This window comes from Cibotium barometz, chromosome 45, assembly GCF_041138505.1.
Source record: "Cibotium barometz isolate CiBa-2024 chromosome 45, ASM4113850v1, whole genome shotgun sequence".
NCBI lineage: Eukaryota > Viridiplantae > Streptophyta > Polypodiopsida > Cyatheales > Cibotiaceae > Cibotium > Cibotium barometz.
In genome coordinates, this window is record NC_141090.1 from 632,828 (window position 1) to 654,964 (window position 22,137).

The 22,137-nt window shown below is 45.6% G+C and overlaps 1 protein-coding gene across 2 annotated transcripts in view; it reads left to right on the top strand.

Moving 5' to 3' along the window:
• The window catches only part of PDF1B (peptide deformylase 1B), a 67,754-nt gene that overhangs the window by 15,890 nt on the left and 29,727 nt on the right, over positions 1-22,137 (top strand). Inside the window, exons 2-5 of one of the 2 annotated variants that reach the window (XM_086782907.1) lie at positions 12,849-12,987; positions 13,201-13,393; positions 13,543-13,653; positions 13,812-13,927. In XM_086782907.1, coding sequence (XP_086639033.1) covers positions 12,849-12,987; positions 13,201-13,393; positions 13,543-13,653; positions 13,812-13,847 — 479 coding nt within the window. In that variant the 3' untranslated portion in view covers positions 13,848-13,927. Of the gene's footprint in view, positions 1-12,848; positions 12,988-13,200; positions 13,394-13,542; positions 13,654-13,811; positions 13,928-22,137 lie in introns of those variants that run through there. The other variant, XM_086782906.1, reaches the window with a different exon arrangement.

Genomic DNA, 22,137 nt, shown 5'->3' on the forward strand with positions numbered 1-22,137 from the left:
CCCTAGACTAGGACCCTACTGATCCAAACCCCTAGTGGGCTGAATGACTACAACATAGAGCAAGGGGGCCTTTTTATATGGGTCTTGGACCCCTTTTTATGCTGGCCGACTGCTGGTCGGCTAGTTCCATGTCCATACCAATATTCAGCGCTCTGCCCGACTGGATCTGCTGCTTGATGCGCCTGCTGCCCACACTCTGCTGACGTGAGCCAACAGCTCTTCTGGCAGCCAGCATCCTCTGTCTTGCAGCCGACAGCCATCTGATCCATGCTTTGCTCCAAGTCCTGCTCCATGTCCACCTCAGATGCTACACCTGAAGCTCCTACATTCTGGTTCTACCTATCTTCTACTGGTTCATGGTCTTTATCTGTTTGCCTCTTCTGGATCTAGCCCTGAGAATGTCCATGGCATCTGTGATGCACATGACATCCCCCTCTGCTAAACTTGATGACGGGAATCCAACCTGCACTTGGATGACTGTCATCATCCCAATCCTGTCCCGAAGTCCCTCTGTCATCATCCATCCCTGGCAAAACCTTTTTCTCTGAAAATCCGGTCTGTTCTCCAAACCACTCTTGTCTCTGATGAAGATCTATGCATCTGGTCTTCCTCTAGTCCACAATCCATTCCTGCCCTGACTCTGAACACCGTCTTGGTCTTCATTCCTGGAACTGAGTCTGGCACTCTCACATCACCCTTGGAGGATCAACCTCCCTTGGGACCGTTACTTGAGAACCTATCTGGCTCACGGAACTACCATCCCCATCTGGCACTGTGGAACACCACCAACAAGCTCCTGGGAGTTCTTCCCGATCTGTGTTCTTGCCTTGGGCTTTGAATCCGTGTACTTTCCTGTACCTTGGACCTGGACACCATCATATGGGACTGAATCAGCGTTTAGCCTGGCTGAGCCTGATGCTCTGATACCAATGTAACACGCGGAAGCTCTGGGTAGTCTTCTTTCAGCCCTAAACACTCTTGGAAACCTTCTGATGCAAAAACGCACCATCTGATGCAAAAACGCAGGTAGAGAGAGAGTAGAGAGAGAGAGAGAGAGAGAAGTGCGGGAAAATTCAGTATATACTATGGTACAAAAAGGTACATGTCTGCAGCCCTTGGCTGCCTTCCTGAAAAGGTGGTAAAACACCCAAAATTCTGCCCTAGACTAGGACCCTACTGATCCAAACCCCTAGTGGGCTGAATGACTACAACATAGAGCAAGGGGGCCTTTTTATATGGGTCTTGGACCCCTTTTTATGCTGGCCGACTGCTGGTCGGCCAGTTCCATGTCCATACCAATATTCAGCGCTGCCCGACTGATGATAAACTCTGCCCGACTGGATCTGCTGCTTGATGCGCCTGCTGCCCACACTCTGCTGACGTGAGCCAACAGCTCTTCTGGCAGCCAGCATCCTCTGTCCTGCAGCCGACAGCCATCTGATCCATGCTTTGCTCCAAGTCCTGCTCCATGTCCACCTCAGATGCTACACCTGAAGCTCCTACATTCTGGTTCTACCTATCTTCTACTGGTTCATGGTCTTTATCTGTTTGCCTCTTTTGGATCTAGCCCTGAGAATGTCCATGGCATCTGTGATGCACATGACAGAAGGTGTGGATGAACTCACAGTCACACAACTAAAAAATAGGAAACAAGAACTCAATAAAGTATACGAAGCAAGGAAACAAGGAAAATGGGCAGTCTACCGTAGAGGTAGAGCTGTTATTGCAGATTTCAGGACAACCAAACATGGTAGTAATGAAGAGTAGCTGCTAGAGAAATCCTTCATGCTATCTAGGATTCTCCTACGGTCATGTAGGGAATTTGAACTATTTTTAGTTTTATCTCTATTCTCATTTTTTTGCCCCCGAAGTGGAATGTAATCACATGGATGTATCTGATTAGTCCTATAGGTCAGATGTGGCCTCTAAAGGACGTTAATATAGTTTTCCTTTCCTTTCCTTTCTCTCTCTCGACACCGGCGGAGACTACATCAGAGGATCAGGACCATACTAGCACGGCATGGGAGACGTCCAGTCAGAGTACTCACCATGGAGGACATTGAGGATATCCGCCATCGACCGATGAGAGACATCTTTGGATAGTGATGTGTGTGATGCTTACCTTTGTTGCTGGAGTTTTCCTCCCAGATGTTATCCATTAGGAGCTCCTAGTATCGTACTTTTCCTCACAGTTATTTCAGTTTCAGTTAGTTGTTTTTAGCTTTTCTTACACAGACATTGTATCAGATCCACCAATTGTTGTAACCTTTTTGGTCTCATAGGTCATTTTGGCCTTTTGAAGACGTTAATATATCATTTCATTTCATTTCATTTCTCTCTCTCTCTCTCTCTCTCTCTCTCTCTCTCTCTCTCTCTCGTGCCCTCCCTATCTCCTATGTTTTGCTTCCTCATTGTGCAACTTTATCAGTGGCCACATGTTGGGGGCCCAACCGCATGTATCATGGGGCACCTTGAGCATAGGACCAGCCAGGTCCCTTGGAGATTGGATCTCACATAGGCTGCTAGGCACTTATCCCCGGAGGTGCAAGAGAGAGGCGTGACAGTGGTCCGAGGTAGAGACAGGCTCAGCATTGACATCGACTCAGCTATCCCTCAGGAGTGGACGACGATGAGGGCAGTGGTTTGCTCACTGTTGGTTCCCATGGTAGATTAGAGAGATCTGAGCTTCCCTTAGAGGATTTCAGTGGTTGCACCTTGTAGAGGGTGAGGGTGATTGGTTTTCAGGCATGGGAGTGGCACATAGACCCATCGCCAACGAAGGTGGCCATGGAGAGATTTTGGCGGCTATGGATATGGGAGTGCCGACCTCTCATGTGCCTACAGTGGGACCCGGGAGAGTGCACTTGGCATGACCCTGCTGATTGGGAGGAGACTTTGGATGCCCCCTTCTTTGCATATACAGCGCGGCTAGGCTGTAGGATTTAGATGCCAGAGATTGATGGCACTCCGGCAGTAGCAGCACATTGGCAGTCACAAGTCCTCTCAAAGCGTTTCCTTTCAGATTTTTGGAAGAGGCTTTGGGATAGATTTCGGCCTAGAAAGATCTGTTGGGTTTTATGCTGTGTATGCACCCACCAGAGGAGTGCTAGTGATCATCAGTAGATTACTGGGACACTTTTTACTTCAGTTAGTGGAGGTTTTTTCCCCCCAGTTTAGCTTAGTTTCACTTATAAACAGTTTATAAGTGTTTTGGTCCACCCGGCACATTTTATGGCCGGACATGTGAACACATCTTTTAGGTCACTTCATTATGTGGCTATTGTACTTCACATTATCATACTGAATACAACAAGAGTCGTGTTCTCTCTCTCTCTGCTTCCCCACGTTTATGTTTGCAGTACCTCCAAACCCTAACCCTAACAGCTGAAAGCCTTCATTTGGTATCAGAGCTACCAGGTTGGCCTGTCCTTGCCTTGCTCGTACTGTTTAACACCCAGGCTCATCAACATTAGCTTCGCCTACACAACTGCCCGCACAGCTTCGCCTGCAACAGCCCGTACCCTGCAGCTGTTCGTACCCTGCAGCTGTCCGTACGAGTTCGCTGACAGCTACTGTCCTGCTCCGTACACCTGTGCCTGCCCGTATTGTTCCACACCTGCGCAGACAGCGCCGCCAACCTCCGTACACACCTGCACAGACAGCAGTATTGTCCTGCGCAGACAGCCGTACAGGCGACTTGCTATGCACCTGTTCATTCCGTACAAGCGACCTGCTGTGTACTTGTTCAGTACCACGATTGTATCTGCTGCGCACATCCGAAGTCAACAGTCGACTGCAGTTTCGATTCTTGCTTCCGTACTGCACTTGCTCGCCCTGCTTCCGTACTGCATCCGTACAGTACCACGACTGTAGGTGCTGTGTACCTGCACAGTACAGTCGACTGTATTTGTTTATTACAAATACCAGAACCTGCTCCGTACAGTTGTGGTAAGCATTACAAGTTTTGAATTTTGGGCATTTTTTCCTGTGAAAATCTTTTGGCAGATACAGGTAGACTTTCTTGCAAAGAAATCTCTACAGGTTTCTTGCAAGGTTTTGGGTGCAGTAACTTTGGGCAATTTTTGGGCATTTTGGCACTGTGTAAGCCATTTTTTCTGCTCTACTCAATGAGTGGTGCATTGTGTTGCACATTCAGAGGATTGAGAGTGCAGGCATATTTGGGTTAACTGTATTCAGTGGAGTACAGTTGCTTTTAGGGTTCTTGCTGTTGGGTTTTTTGATACACAGGTACAACATTGTGCATTGGCATAATGGCAAATCAACAGCAGAGTGATGTATTCACGTATTTGTCTAAGGAAGACAAATTGGACGGCACGAACTACTCCTTGTGGAGTTTTATGCTGAAAAATGTGCTCGTGGCAAGAGGTCTTTGGGATTTTGTTAGTGGTGATGAACCACGTCCAGGTCCATTGGCTCCAGAGACTCCTCCCCAAGGGGGGTGCTCGTGGACGAGGACAACAGGTACAGGCTCCAGGTCAGCCATTGCCTGTTCAAAGAACAAATGCTCAGAAGACATGGGATGCCAGAGATGCACAAGCCTTGTCACTCATTGCATTGTCAGTACAGAGGTCTATTATACCTCATATTCGTTCAGCTGGCTCTTCACAGAATGCATGGGTGACTTTGGAGCAGATGTATGCTGCTCGTAATGAGGCTCGGATCTCGTTTTTGAAAAGAGAGCTGGAAAATCAGAAAATGCATGAAGGAGATGATATGTCTAGCCACTTAAACAAGCTGCAGGATTTGAGAGAACAACTCATCAATGTGGATGAGATTATTCCTGAGACACAGCTTGTGTCCACCGTCTTGCACACTTTGCCAAGATCTTACTTGGCTTTTCATACCTCTTTGAACCTCAGCATGAGGAATGTTGTTGAACCCCTCAAGTATCAGGAACTTGTTGCTCTCTTGCTACAAGAACAGCAAATGAGGAAGAATATGAATATGAACACAAGTGCTGAACAAGCATTTACTACAGGTCAAAAGGGGAAAGGCAAATCTCAGCCAAAGAGTTCAAATCAGAATTTAGGTGATGGTGGTTCATCTCAGGATACCAAGAAAGGTGATGGACAGCCCAAGAAGAAGGGCAAATGTCATTACTGTAAGAAGCCAGGTCACTAGATCACAGAGTGTAGAAAGAGGATTGCCAAAGAGAAGGCAAAGGAATCTGGGATGTCTGTAAATGATGCCTCTAAAGCTCCTCCAGAGATTGCTTCTTTTGTTGAGGACAGGGATTACTGTTTCTATACATGCAGCTATGATGCCTCTTGGTCTTCACAGGCACTCAGTATGACAGAGCATGCATGTACTTGGTATTTTGATAGTGGTGCTTCAAAGCATATCACATCTCGCAAGGATTTGTTTTGTCATGTAGGCCCTGCCCCTGTTGGCAAAACTGTGCAGTGTGCCAACAATGCTTCATATCCAGTTCGTGGCATTGGGGAGATTCAGCTCACAGCCATTGATGGCTCCATTCTTCGCCTTACAGATGCCTTATATGTACCAGGGATAAAGAAGAATTTGTTGTCCATTTCTTCTTTAGCACACTGTGGTATGCAAGTCCACTTTGATGATGACAAATGCATGGTCAGAGACAAAGCTAATGCTTTGACCTTGATGCTTACTGGTACATTATGTCATGGACTTTATCAGTTGGATGCATTTCAGCCAGTGGATCAGTCTGCTTATAATGCATTCACTCTTCCTCCAGCTATGGTTGATGCGGAGTTATGGCATGCTCGCATGGGGCATGTAAATTTTGGTAGTCTTATGCTTATGCAGTGACATAATATGTTTACAGATCTACCTCTTATGGAGAAGCTTCCAGATCACATTTGTGAAGGATGTATTTTGGGAAAAATGCATCGGTTTTCCTTCCCACGTGATCAGGCTCTACGAGCAACTGCAAAGTTGCAGCTTATACACAGTGATCTTTGTGGTCCCATGCAGACGAAGTCATTAGGAGACTGCTTCTATTTTGCTACATTTATTCATGACTTCTCTCGTATATGCTGGGTCTATCCTTTGACATAGAAATCACAGGTATATGATGCATTTTTGGCCTTTGTAGCACTTGCTGAAAAAGAGTCAGGATGCAAGGTTAAGACTCTCCGTTCTGACCGAGGGGGGGAATATATGTCACACATGTTGAATTCCTTTCTTGAGAGTAGAGGTATAAAACATCAGTATACTACTCCTTATACTCCATAGCAAAATGGGGTTGCAGAAAGGAAGAATCGGTCACTCATGGAGATGGCCAGATGTATGCTAAAGGCAAAGAAGCTACCACATATCTTTTGGGTGGAAGCCGTCATGTGTGCTTGTCATATTTTGAATCGATGTCCCACAAAGGCATTGGTTTCCATTACTCCTTTTGAGGCTTGGCATGGCTGCAAGCCTTTGGTATCACATTTTCGTACTTTTGGGTGTCTTGCATATGCACATATACCCAAAGAGTTGAGGAGGAAGTTGGATGATAAAGCCACAAAATGCATTTTTGTTGGGTATAGTCGTGAGAGCAAGGGCTACCGGTTATATGACCCACTATCCAGGAAGATATTCACTAGTCGGAATGTGATTTTTGATGAAAAATCAGAAATATCCATGGCTGGTTATGATGCAAATCAGGCTGAAAATGATGTGTTTGAAGGTCTACTACCTATGGAGTTTCATTCCAGAGTTGGTGATCCAACTCATGAGGGTACAGGACAGCCAGCAAATCATGAAGGTGGTGCAGAAATTCAGCAGCAAATTGAGCCAGAAGCTGAACCAAATATGGGGCAGCAGGCACCACAGGTCAGACACATACCTAGATGGTATTTGAGGACGTTACAGGACAGCCATCTAGAGGGTCCTCTTGCTGGTCGTACTCGTAGGGAGACACGGACCAATGAGCATGCACACATCATGGATTTGAATATGGTTATGGCAGCCAGTTTACAGGATGATGATGAGCCTGATTCATTTGTGGATGCACGAGACAATGTGCATTGGAACAAAGCCATGCAGGATGAGCTTGATTCTATTAAAAGGAATCAAACATGGGATTTGGTTGATCTACCCAAAGGCAAGAAAGCAATTGGTACTAAGTGGGTCTATAAGTTGAAAAGACATGCAGATGGATCCATTGACAGGTACAAAGCCCGTCTAGTTGCAAAGGGCTATGCCCAGAAGAAGGGCATTGATTATGAGAAGACATTTGCTCCTACATCCCGTATGTCGACACCTAGGTGTGTCATTGCATTGGTTGCACATCGTGGTTGGGTTGTTCACCAGTTGGACATTAAGATTGCTTTCCTACATGGGGACCTCGAGGAGGAAGTTCATGTACATCAGCCCATAGGTTTTGCAGAACATGATCATAAAGGGAAAGTATGCAGGCTGAAAAAGGCCTTGTATGGTTGGAAACAAGCTCCACGAGCTTGGTATGCAAAGATAGATGCTTTCCTACTCACTCAAGGCTTTGTGAACAGGCCATCAGAAGCCACTTTGTATGTAAAGAAAGAAGAGAAAGATCTGCTGGTCATCAGTCTTTATGTAGATGATCTCTTGCTCATGGGATCAAATGATGACAAAATTGCAGCTTTTAAAGAGATACTGCAACAGAGATTTGACATGTCTGATTTGGGGCTCGTACACTACTATTTGGGCATACAGTTTGTGCAGGATAGCAGAGGCATTGGGTTGTTGCAATCTCGGTATGTTTCTAAACTTCTGGAGAAGTTTAAATTTCAGGATTGCAAGTCTATCAGCACTCCTATGGATCCTGGGATGAAACTGTCACTACAAGATGACAGTATTTCCTTTGATGCCACTACATATGCTCAGGCTGTTGGGTGCCTTATTTACTTGTGTACTACACGGCCAGATATTCAGTATGTTGTATCTCAGTTGAGCAGATGCATGCACAGCCCGCGGTTGTCACATTGGCAAGCTGTGAAGCGTGTATTCCAATATTTGCAGGGTACCTTGTCTCTTGGATTGCTTTATCTTGAGGGGGGTGACATGCAGTTATATGCTTACAGTGATTCAGATTGGGCTGGTGATTTTGATACTAGACATTCCACTAGTGGAAATTGTTTCTTTCTTGGCTCTTCATGCATTTCTTGGCTAAGCAAGAAACATACCACAGTGGCCACTTCGTCTTGTGAGGCAGAGTACAGAGCAGCCTACACTACTACTGTTGAGTGTGTTTGGCTGCGTCGTCTCATGACTGATATGGATATTTCAGTGGAGGAGCCTACACCTATCTATACTGATAGTCAGAGTGCCATTGCTCTGGCCAGGAATCCTGTGTTTCTTCATGCTCGCACGAAACACATTGAGATTCACTATCATTTTGTTTGGGAGAGACTCCAGGCAGGTGATATCAGTTTGATCTACTGTCCTACAGATCAGAATGTGGCAGACATCTTCACCAAGGCATTACCACGTCCGAAATTCGAAGCATTCCGCACTGCTTTGAATTTGTTTCCTTTTGGTGGATGATGTACAATGATCACATATCACTCCAGGGGGGTTTGTTGGGTTTTATGCTGTGTATGCACCCAGAGGAGTGCTAGTGATCATCAGTAGATTCCTGGGGCACTTTTTACTTCAGTTAGTGGAGGTTTTTTTCCCCAGTTTAGCTTAGTTTCACTTATAAACAGTTTATAAGTGTTTTGGTCCACCCGGCACATTTTATGGTCGGACATGTGAACACATCTTTTAGGTCACTTCATTATGTGGCTATTGTACTTCACATTATCATATTGAATACAACAAGAGTCGTGTTCTCTCTCTCTGCTTCCCCATGTTATGTTTGCAGTACCTCCAAACCCTAACCCTAACAGCTGAAAGCCTTGAAGATCACCCTCTTTCTTTGGTTGATGGCACACAGGAGCTTGGCGGTCGGCACTTGGCTAGCAGTTGGAGGTCCGCCAGCAGCTTGCCCGCGGTGCGGCCACCCTCAGGAGTCTCAGTGACATTGCCTTTGGGATTGCCCGAAGGCTCCGCAGATTTGGCAACGGACTCTCCGCATCTTGACTATGGACAGGGCCTCGACCCGGATCATTACATGGGCCATAGTTGTCAGGTACAATACCGTATGGTTCGTATGATACGATACCGTACAAGAAAATACGATACAATATAAATTTTTTTTCTTCTTATCGTATGATAAAATACGGTGTTTTAAAAAAATACTTATAAACTTAGGTATTTCCAATTCGAGATATGGAGTATTTTAAAAAGGAGGGAAGCATCATAGTACAGAGGAAGCTCAAATGGCCATAGATAAGCAAAAAAAAGACTATTACCTCCCAAAAAAAGTTATTTTTTTTGGGGATTTTTTTTTGAAAAAAAAATTCTCGATTTTTTTTTTCTTGAAGAAACCCGTATAAGTCCGTACGGTATTTCCTATGATAAGCCATCGTACGCCGTACGGAAACAAGCCTGCATGGGGCACTGTCACTTGGGCCACAGAGGCTGAGGTGGTTAGGGCTTGTGAGGAGGATGGGGGAGGGCTAGCCCTCCAAGTCTCTTACCATTGCATTTCGGCAGTGCCAGTCACAGCCCCACCTACATACCACTGGTGACCAAGCTCATGTCAAAGATGGGAGATTTGTAGTAGCATTGCGGCTTGGCACATTTGGCGAGTTAGATGTAGCGAGGCCGTAGAGGGTACCCACACTTAGTCTGCTGTGTCCATCAAGAGCATTTGGCTCGACATCATTCATACCCTCCACGGTGTGGGGGAAGTTACAGGGAGGTTTTGATCACATGCAGAAGCGGCGGGAAGCTTTCTTGAGGCCCTGGAGGCATGGCCCTTTTCTCACATATAGAGGTGGTGACCCCACTTGGCATGACAGACCACTTGTGTGGTTGTTCCCCCCCTCCCCCCCCCTGGTACATGAGGCGAGTTTGTATCTAGCCCTTCGTGGTTGTATCATAGTTGTTACGAGGCATGCCTCTAGGCGTACGAGGCATCCACAAAAAAAAATAAAATGATGGTTTGAGTCTCCAGACGGGGGCTTTAAGGGCCCAAGGCAGCCCCTCTCACATACACTCTCTAGCTAGGTTGCATATCATGATTGTATACTCCATGCATATAGCTTTGCATTCTAGTAGTAGAACTCCATCCCCTTCACCACTCATTGTACTTATTGCACACCCAGATTCAGCTTTTTAGTTCAGTACTTTTTCATTTTGTTGGGATGACAGAGGATACCCCATACATGTACTCCGATTTGTCTCATAGGCCGAGTTCGGTCTTTTGGAAGACGTTAATAAAATCTTTCTTTCTTTCTTTCTTTCTCTCCCTCTCTCATATATTCTCTCCCTCTCTCATGTATTCTCTCCCTCCCTCCTTGAGCCTTTCTAAAGACCCAAACACACACACTAGGATGATGATGTTTTTTTATACCCACTTTTGGAGCTATCTCTATACTCTACAAGTTCGTTTCATTTGACTTATGATGTATCCAGATGATGAGGATGTACTATTTTGGTCTCATAGGTCATTTTGGCCTTCAGCAGACGTTTAATACAGCTTTCTTTCTTTCTTCTTTCTTTCACACACACACACACTCTCTCTCCCTCTCTCATATACACCCTCTCTCTCCCTCCCTCAAGGCTCGTACATACACACTCTAGTCTCTCTCTCTTTCTCAACTTTCACTATACATACATACATACATACATACATATACATGCATGCATGTATGCATGTATGTATATATAAAACAGATGCCTCTAACACGCCTCTAATGTCTCTAAAAAATACGAGTCTTTCAAGGTGCGTACCATACTTGCCTCATACCAAACGCTTCTAACGTCTGTGGGTTGTATCTAGCCCTTTGTGGTTGTCTTTCATTAACTAATAGAAGGATCTTTTTCTCGGGAAAAAAAACTAGAGAACCAAAATGCTTATAACTACGAAGAACTGAGAGATTCTGAGAGGGGGAGTCTTGTGAATAGAGAACTAGGATATCCTGGTTTGAATATTCTTGTGAGAATCTTATCTAATTTTTTTTTTTGACTCCAGCGCAAATGTCCTCTGTAGTGGCCATGGGTTCACTAGGGGTGCAACTAGCAGTCAGTAGATCTTATGGGGATTCTTTCATTGGCACTTGGGGATTTGTCCTAGGTAAGGCTGTGTGTGGGTTAGCTAGGAGTGCAACTAGTAGTTAGCAGATCTTATGGATCCTTTCATTGGCACTTGGGGATTTGTCCCAAGTGAGGCCAAGGTGTTACTCTCTTGGGCCATCGGTGAAAGATTTGGGACCTGTTTGGCTACTGGTGAAAAACCCGGGGCTTAGAAGAGGGCTAGCTCTTGGGAATCGCCTTAGAAATGGCTCTTGGGCCACGGACATGTGGCAAGACCAAGTGATGCCCCTTGGATTGTAGACCATTGCATGTGGGAAGGTCAAGGGTTTGACTTTGCAGTAGCTTGCACTTGGCAACTACACCAAGATGTGGCTTGGTTGAGGTTTGGCTTTGTGCAACAACCTAGACAAGATTTGAAATTTGACTTGAGCCCAGCTCTTACTCTGCAGTTTGTGGCAGGAACCCAACTGGGTGTGTAACTGGTAGAGTCACCCAACTTGGTGGAAGTTGGGATGCAAGGATTCATTGAAGCATGTTCTGAACATCGGCATGGGACTTGTGATTGAGTATTCTTGCTTACATGGATTTGGATTCTATCCATAGTTTGGGATTTGATCCTTGGATTTTGGATTCTGTTGTAGAGACGCAGTTGGGTCTTATAACCCGTCTTTCGACTTATAAAATATGTTTGACAGAAACTCAGTATGAAGGGCTTTGTGTGAATATATGCTCTTATGTGTGTGTGTGTGTGTGTTTGTGTGTGTGGAGTGCGTGTGTTAGAGCATATCTTGATACAGAGTTCTACACCCACTATTGGGCATTGATGACGTTAGTGGGGATGTCGTAGTATCTAGTCCATACTATGTATAATGGAGTTGATAGTTATATAGTCTTGTGGGTTGAATACCATGAGTATATAACATGCATGTTCCTAAAAGGTGAATTTGGGCATGTTCTTGGATTCATCTAGGTATATATAAAATATGTTTTCTTTCATTGGTATCTGATATGTATGCAAGCCTTGGAGATATGGTGATCTTGTGCTCATATTTGGAATATCTTTATTGGTATTATTGAGTATATGGCGAGGCGAACTGGAATATTTTGGTGCATTATGTCTTGTATCTTATAAATTTGAGGACAACTTTTAAGAAGATGGGAAGGATGGCACCATTTTGTATTTATCTTGTGGAACTTCTCTTACATGGGCAGGAGCTAGGCTTAGAGCGGATGACATTTGGTGTGGGCTTTTGAAGCAATTCATGCCAAACAGGTTTCATGGGCAAATGAAGTGCTTAAAGTCAAACTTTCAGGACAATTACACAATGTGTGACTGCCCAGTTTTGTTAGTTTCTTTTGCTTTTGCAAAAGCATATTTGCCTAAGGGATCAGGTTGAAAAGTTGGTGGATGAGCCCTTATTAGTGTGGGATATATTCCCAACGTGGAGATTTGTGGTATTGCTAAGAGGGGAGTCCACAAAGGCAACTTTTTGTGACTTGGTTTTACAAGCCCATGAAGGGTCTTAAGATGGATTTGAAGAGCCAAAGCTGTTTTATATGCTTTTTGCTTGATCATGCAAGGTAGTGAAAAGGTTAAGTGCATTGACGAGTTCTAACCATCGAAATAAGATATGTGAAAGCTCAGATTACCTGTGAAGTAATATATGTGGAAGGCTTGGATTAATGCTGTCGCATAATCAAGCTTGTATCATCTCTGATCTATTGTTCTTTCGAATATGCAGCTGGTTCTTTGGAGTATGAAACACCACTGAAGATAGTTTTATACCCAGATCCAAGGCTGAGAGCCAAAAACAAGCGAATCACTGTTTTTGATGAGAAATTGGAAAAGTTTGTAGAAGAGATGTTTGAAGTTATGTATGCGTAAGTCGTCTTTCAACCAACTTTAACCATATATTTGTTGTTGTTAAGAGGATTTACATCAACCCGGCCTGTCAAAAGGGGAGGTCTTACCTGCCTATCCCCTATAGTGCAGGGATCTCCCCAGTCCCAACTCTCGTGATTCTACTTTGGTTCTTGTTTGTACAAAAACTGAACTTTTAGGAGTCTGAACTTGTTTTTATTGAGATATTCTAGGACTGATGGAGTAGGTCTATCTGCACCACAAGTTGGGGTCAACATACAGCTGATGGTGTTCAATCCTGAAGGTGAAAAGGGAAAAGGAGAGGAGATAGTACTTGTGAATCCAAAGATATTCAAGTATGCAAACAAGCGCTCTCTTTATACTGAAGGATGCCTATCATTTCCTCAAATCGAAGCAGATGTGGAGGTAATGTTCCTCCAAAATGTATAAATAATAGATAAAAGAAGTATATCTGTGAAATCAATGTGATACCTTTCTTAACAAGGCACACATTATGTGTTGTGTGAATTACATGTGTATCACATTTCTCTTTGATGCCATTCTAATGTCTGCAGAGGCCAGTTTCTGTAAAAATTGAAGCTCAAGACATCAAAGGCAAGAAATTCACCATCCATTTAAAGGGTTTTCAGGCCAGAATATTTCAGCATGAATATGATCATCTGCAGGTATGGGAATGCCAAGTGTTCTTTTTGTGTGTGTGTGTGTGTGTGTGTAAAATTTTCACAGCTTTTTTTAACTTAGAATCGAAGAATGTGTGATCTTGCGATTGGGATGTTACCCAAATGGTGAGTGTGTGTATATGTGCTTGTACCTGCTTGTGCAGGTCCAGCTAAGACTTTGCACTGGCTCCAAACCATGAGGTGATTCTAGATCAACATACTAGACGGTCCAGGAATACCGTTTATTACAAGGATCTGATCTAGCGGAAGGGATGGTCAAAGGTGAGGCAAATTGGGAAAGCGAGCCGAGTTTTGTCATTTCTGCTTATTCATTGTGGAGGATTTTCAGTGGTTCGTAAGGGGGGAAGTATGCTACATCCCAAAGCCCTAGGCTGGTTAACGGGTCTAACCCTGGGGTAGGTTAACTTGAGCACGTGGATGGGGCATCTAAAGGGGAGGTTAGAGGCGTTGGTTAGTTATACCTCCTAGTTCATTTTAGGGACCATATAAGTCACTTTTTGGTTTCAGTTCAGGGGGAGTGCATTCCACTCTAGACTACTCCATGGACACTTGAGAGGTGTGTCCTAGTAGTATGGGATGGCAAGGCTTACTGTACATGCAAGCCATGCCTCTAGATGCCTCTGGTCCTCCAACTTAGGGGTGAGCCCGAGGGGCTGTACAGGTGGCCAGTGAGCTAGATGCCCAGGCAAATCACTAACTACAAAGCACAACGGATTTTTGACGCCTTACTCGACGCAAGAAGAAGCGAGTCTTTGTAGTCAGATGTGAGAATGAATTATACCAACTCTTTTTGAGCTCGGATAGGAAGGAGCCATCGCGCAGTCTTTTGGATCACTGACCGCTCACACCCTTCACCGATCCTCTTATCTGGTACACGTACACACAAAAGCTCTACCATGTACCCAACCAACCACCCAACCCTAGTCCCACCTCATCAATCTCTCTCCACATTTCAGCTCTCGACTTATCCCTCCCTATCTCCACCATCACATTCCGGCTTTCCTCCATCATCCATGACTCCGCCCACGCCAGCTTCCCCCACACCACATGCTCCACATCAAGTTTGCCAGTGGGATCCCAACCCCAGAATGGATGGTATGATGAAGAGTGCAAAACCACCAGGCTTCGCCTCTTACGCGAGAGGGATCATGCGCTGATTTCAGCACATAAGATGCAACACATCTTCCGTACATTCACTCGCCGAAAGAAATGGGCATTTCTCGCTAGACGAGAACAAGAGTTATACCAGCTCTTTTTGAGCGAGGACAACTCAGATGCTTGGCGCATTCTCGAAGGAAAAAGAGCACCTACACCTATCACCGATCCTAGCCTTTGGGAAGCCTATGCACGACAGCTGTATGATGTGCCAAACCAGTCTATACCACAAATGTCACACATGCCTAGGCCTACATCATCTTATCTCTTTGATTCCCCCAATGTCACTAGGGCTCTTAAAAAGCTGCATAATGGGAGAGCAAAAGATCACGAATCCAGTAATGTAGAATGTCCCTACCCCGGACCAATGGTTGAACCCTCAATCAGAAGCCACTCTGGCCCTTACCCCATCGCACATCGGGCCGGCTCCCGTCTTCTCCAGTGTCCTTGACCATAGCTTGAGTTGGGTGATTGTGACAATGGTGCTCCCTTTCGAAGACAGAGTGAACAAGATCGAAGAATAGGCTCAGAAGGCCCTTTCAGACCAAAAGAAGCTGATAGACAGGACATTGAACTAGCATCAAAAAGAGATTCATGCTGTCAGGACTGAGATCCAGGGCAAAGAGGAAATGTACAAAGAGTTGCAATATGAGATGCGACAAGAGATGGAAGCTTGGAAGGACGCATGCCTAACTGCATGCATGGAGAACTGTATGGAATTATGCAAGGAAGAGATGCACATGGCAAAGAGGAAGGAGAGCTAGCTACACAAGAAGCCCTTGCTCTAGAGATTGCCCAGTTGAGAGACGCCAATGCCAAACTTGAGGTGGAACTAGAGAAGGCTAAGAAGGCAATCACAATAGAGATTCAAGAGGCCAAATCAGGATTCCAAGAGGAACATGCGGGCCTCCGAAAAGACATGGAAGCAACCAAAGAAGAGGTTGGAGAAACCTCGAAATGGGTTGAGGTTGTGAAAAAGCAAAAAACAGTCCACACCCCGAATGCCACATCCATCATGACAGCCACTCTTGAGGAAGAGAAGTGTCGCCAATCTAGGTATGCAAGTAACAAGCTTGCAAGCGGGCAACTCACCAAGAGAGGACGGTGAGACTTTATGCAGACAGATGGGCCTCACTGACACCCCTTTTGTAGATATGCTTGGCGAGCCGGGAAGGACTTGACGAGGGAGAGGCCTCTCCTCCTCAAGTTCAAAGATACAGAGTCCCGTTTGGCTTTTTTGAAGAGGAGGGCCACCCTCCGAACCACCAAATATACCTTGGAGATGACCGCACCCCCCTACAGGTGGAACACAGGAAAGCCGGGATGGTTCAGGTTATGGAAGCCTGCAAGGTAGGAAAATGGGACATTTATCGTGATGACCGAGTCATCATCACGGATAAACGCCCCACATGACGGTGTGGGGCCTATGAGACCATAGATGCATTGAGGATGGGAGTATGGAATTGCAATGGAACTCTATGGTCAAACACAGGAGGCTTCACAGAGACTTACACAGATAGGGATATTATCTTCTACACAAAAACGCATCAAAGCCTTGAGAGAGGGCTATCCAAAGTGGAGGGTTACACATGGGAGTAAGCTTTTAGAGGACAAACACGCACCATTGGGGGGATGCGTGGCTCGGGAGGAGTGACATGCTTGTTTCGCCCTCATTTGAGATGCATGCTCACGATGGTTAGACACGATGAGGAGGCTCGCTTTATGTGGATGCGATTAGCCAAGCCTGGCTTGAGAGTGATGCATATTGCATTATGCTACTTCCCACCAGAGAAATCAGAATATGCATGCAGGTTGACAAAGAAAGGGGAGACTCCATATGCGCCATTATTTGCAGACGTTGCTGAGTTCTCCCAGCAAGGAGAGGTCCTCCTATCAGGAGACTTTAATGCACGGTCAAAAGGGGAACAAGTGCAGACATACGACTTCCAGAGAGATACCATTATGTTGTCAGAAATTGACTTGGCTGAGATGGGCCTCCAGAGGGCCAACCAAGATATGGGGAATGCAACACCATATGGTAGACACTTCTTGGAGATGGGGGCTATGCATGAGCTGGTTATATATAATGGGTTGCGGCCAGATGGCCGCAGTCGGACAGCCTTAAATCTTTTCTGCATGGGGGAGGCACTAGTACGGTAGATTACCTCATGGGATATCCTGCTCTTATACCACACATCCCAGACTTCACCATCCCTCCTCCCCCATACTAGCTGACCACGTATTACTTTCTTTCACGATTTCATGCTCCATCTTACCACCCACACCCACACCCACACCCCTTGTCACCGCCTTCACCCGGATTCATTTCCATCATGATCTTGACCACCTCTATGAGGACCACCTCTCCCGCCACATTTCAGCTCGACTTATCCCTCCCTATCTCCATCACATCCTGGCTTTCCTCCATCATCCATGACTCTGCCCACGCCAGCTTCCCCTACACCACATGCTCCACAACAAGTTTGCCAGTGGGATCCCAACCCCAGAATTTGTTGCTGTACTATTGCTGGACCATACGGGTTGCCTGTGCCATATAAAACTGCCACCCCACTGACTGAACTGCTATCTACGCATGTGGCTGCCGTACGCCTGTTCTGCGTCGCCTCCTGCGTGGATTGCGCTACTTTTGTTGTGTGCCACCATCACCTATCTGCACTGCCGCCTGCGCCTATCTGCATTGTCGCCTGACAGCGTTGCCACCACCTGATTGCACCTCTCTCTGCTGATAGTGCCGCCACCTGCTGAACAGTGCCACCTGTCCGTTGCCATACAGCCTGATCTACTTCCGCTTGCCGTCTGTCTGCGCGGCTGCCTATTGTGTGCCACTGCCGCCGTCTACTAGCAGTTTGCTGACTGGATCTGCAACCACTTACTGTACTACGCCGTCCAGCGGTTGTCGTGCTGCCACGTGGATCGGTCCAGATTTATACTTCCCTGTACAACCCTTTTTGTGGGCTGTTTCTACTTCAGCTTGGGTGGTAGAATCTTCATCTATCCGTATTTCTTAGTAGCTCAAGTTTTGGGTACGTTGGATTTGGATTGGTACTAGCCTGGTGAGAGATCGTGGGTCATCCCCGTGGTGTGCTCGGCATTAGGATCTTGTGCCTCGACATCGACTTTGACTTTGGTTTCTACATTGCTATATTTGTTTGCTTTTCTATTCATTGATGTATTGAGCGTGGCTTGCGAGCTTGTGGATTGTTCCTGAATAAATTCTTGGAAGGGGGCGGGGCCTGTTCCCTGCTCAGTGCGTGTGTCTTGTGCAAAGTTCCCTCAACCCTTCTCTCTCTCCCTGTCTCTTATCTTCTCTCTCTATTTTTTCTATCTCTTGGACACGTGGTGGAATTTGTCACAGCACACCCTGTTGGGCTTACACCTTGAGGGTATGTACGCAGAACTAGTACATCACTAAGCTCTCTGATCAGTTCCAAAGGCCTAGCAACATGCATGATCAGTTCCAGCAAGTGACCCACCGTTGTGTTACAGGTAAGGGGAAAGCAGGCAAGGGGACGACAGTTGAGCAGGTGCTGAGTTCTTCAACAAGACTTGGAAGTGGAGATTAGGAGTGAAAGGTGTTTGGACAAAAATATCAGTCAGTTAAAGTCAAAGTCAGTAGAAAGTTAGTAGCAGTAAGTTCAAGTCAGTAGCAATCCAGGGAGGAAGGATGACAGTGTCCACCCTGTCATCAACTTTAGTAGAAGGGAATGTCACGTGCCCGTGCCATGGCTAATCATCTGCAGGAACAGTCTTAATCCTTGACTAATCATCGTCATTATCATCATTAGCAGTACCAGTAGCATCAGCATCATCATCATCAACAGTCCCATCATCATCAGAATCATCATAATCATCAGTAACAACACCACCATCAGTAGCAAGAGGCCTTGGAAACTCAATCGGCAGCCATCATAGGCTTCTAGCCAGCAGTTGGCTGCCTTCAAGGGAGTCCCAGCATGCAGGCACTTGTCTCCAAGCAGTGGCCAACATATGGGAAAGGCCAAATATTCAAGGCAGCCATTTATGGCTTATTTGTCCAAAGTTGGCCGACAGCTGCGAGAACAGGTCGACCAGCATACCTCAACATATATATAAGTAGAAGACATAAATCATTTAATCATGAAGTCTAGCAAGTCATTATTCATCATCCATCAGTTAGTAGAAGTTATGTAGAGGCCAGAGGTCCTCCGGGGTTGACCAAGGGCCTGCATCATATACAAGCATTTATGCAACCTTTTCACACCACTGACATTTGTACTTCATTTGATCAGATTATTGTAACTTTTGGTCTCATAGGTCATTTTGGCCTTTCGAAGACGTTAATGTAGATTTCATTTCATTTCATTTCTCTTCTTCTCTCTCTTGTGTCGTAATCATGTTTAATCAACATCTTGTTCTTAATCAGGCTTAGGGCTGTGGGTCACTACAACAAGGCATCCGCGCATGCAACAGAGCCGGTGGGAGAAAGTCTTGTGGTGGTGGGAAATGATGGCGTTGATCCTCATCGCACCCCAAATGACAGATGTGTGTCCATGTAGCGTGGGGGTATGATGAAACCGTCCTGTGTCAAGCGAAGATGATCTCTGTAGATGGCCATCTTCATCTCTAGCGGTTGCACGAGTGAACGCATGGTCATCTGAGTATCTAATCTTACAATGTCCTTCCGGATGACCTTATTCAACTTTGTATGGCTGAGAGCAAAGGAGGGGGCCTCTATGCTGTAATGAAATAGGGGGAATGCCCCCATCTGCATGCCATGTATACCATACCAAGTGCCCACTTGTGCATACTAGCACTATGTGTCTCCGTCTAGTGCAAGTTGTCTCAAGGACTCTAGGGCACGCTGGGGGTATCTATCTGGTGGGAGCTTTTATAATCTGTGCCAGTATGCTATTGTCTAGAATAGAGCCTCTATCACAATCGGTGAAGTCCCCATCTCCGCTTGCACAATCTCATGTGGTATTGAAGGCTTACTCTTAATCATGTGGTATTGAAGGCTTACTCTTAATCATGTGTAAGATCAACATCACTAGGGGCCTCTCCATTGGCTTCCACCCATCATGTACCTCTTCCGTATTTGTCTCAGCCGGCTCTCCCCTCCATCTCTTCCTATGGTACAAAGTGGGACCCCAGATGGGATCTCCATACAATAGTGTAGGTGTGACAGGTGTGTCAAATAGCTAGAGCTTTGTCCTCGGCTCATGAAACTATATTTGTGAGCATTGCCTCTCGAGTGAGCTGAGGCTGCATAGCCACACATCAATCTGGGTTTGGTTGCCTTCCGCATAGAGGACTGCGGTCTAGAAAAAGTGATCCCAAGATGCACATAGGAGGTCACATGCTCCACGGGCTCCCCACTATATGTAAACTACGGTGCGGATCTACTATCCACTACGGGGAGGTATTAAAGATCATAACCTTGGTCTTTCCAAGGTTCATAGTGAGGTCACAGTCCACGCAATAGGCCTGTAATTCATCCAAATGCCTTTGTAGCCCCTTTGGTGAGTCAGAGGTAAGGACAATGTTGTTTGCATATGATAGGATGCGTATTAAGACTCCTGCCAATCGTTCTTCTGGTCCTCCTTGTTTGTCTATGTAGTCAAATATCTCATCAATGTATAGCCCGAATAGAATAGGAGACAGGGGGCAGCCTTAGTTCACCCTTATAATGCTGTGTATGACCTGAATGGGAGAGTTAATTAGGGTTAGAGTTCATGTGTGGGAGACATACATAGAGAAGTAGGGAGAGAGAGAGAGTCGTGGGGATAAGTCAACTCATCAAGTGTGAGAGTGTGACTCCCCTATCACACATGTATATTGCAAGGGTGGGCATAATGCCTTTACCCCAACAACCTCCCACTTAAAGGCAAAGTGCCCTTAAATGAAGGAAAAGAAAAAATCAGCATGTACATGATAATATACAAGGCCATATCAAGGCTGAAACTGGCCTCATCCAATGCCCATCAAGTGTCTGCAATGAGCAAACCGCTCCGGAGGCAAACTCTTTGTCAATAGATCAGCCGGGTTGTCATCCGTATGAATCTTAACAAGCTGAATTTGCTTGTTCTCTATCACCTCTCTGATGAAGTGATACTTCACATCCACATGCTTCGTCTTTGCATGAAAGACAGGGTTCTTTGCCAACTGGATGGCACTCTGACTGTCACAATGCAACAATGGAATATCCCCTGTATAACCCAAATCAACCACTAACCGAGATAGCCATAATGCCTCCTTGCAAGCCTCTGTGGCTGCAATATACTCGGCCTCTGTAGTAGATAAGGCTGTGCACTTCTGCATCCTGGATATCCATGACACAGCACCTCCTGCGAATGTAAACACATAACCGGTAGTAGACTTCCGGTTATCTGGATGACCGGCATAATCCGAATCCGTGTAACCATGCACTAATGCATCCTGTTTGCCAAAGCAAATGCACATATCCTCTGTGCCCTTCAGGTATCTCATGACACCTTTCACTGCTTCCCAATGCTTCTTGCCAGGGTTGGCCATGTATCTAGAAACCACTCCCACTGCAAATGCAATGTCCGGCCTAGTAGCAACCATGGCATACATGAGACTGCCACAAGCTGAAGCACACGGAATCTTGGCTATATCAGCCCTGCCACTATCTGACTGTGGGCTGTCCATAGCACTGAGTTTCACATATGGAGGCAAAGGAGTACTAGTCTTCTTCCCCCCATCCATATTGAACCTCTGCAAAACTTTGCCAATGTATTCCTTCTGAGACAAATACAACACATGCTGATTTCTGTCCCGAAGTATCCGCATATCCAAAATGTGATTTGCATCACCCAAATCCTTCATATCAAAGGTTTGATGCAGCCTCTTCTTCAAGGTATCCATCTCCTTACGAGATTTCCCGGCAATCAACATATCATCAACATACAAGATGAGGATCAATAGACTGCCATCCAAAGCTTTCTTGGTGTATAAGCAGTGATCTATGTCACTTCTCCTGAATTTCTGGGATTTCATGAATGTATCAAATTTATGATACCATTCCCTTGGTGCCTGTTTGAGCCCATAAAGACTCTTTTTCAGCTTGCATACAAGCTTCTCCTTTCCACTTACTGCATAACCCTCTGGTTGTTGCATATATATCTCCTCATGGAGATCACCGTGAAGAAAAGCAGTCTTCACATCCATCTGAATCAAGTCGAGATCATCATGTGCAACCAAAGCTAACACAGCTCTAAGTGTGGTCATTTTGACCACTGGAGAGAAGATCTCATCAAAGTCCACACCATATTCCTGCTTGAAGCCTTTAGCCAC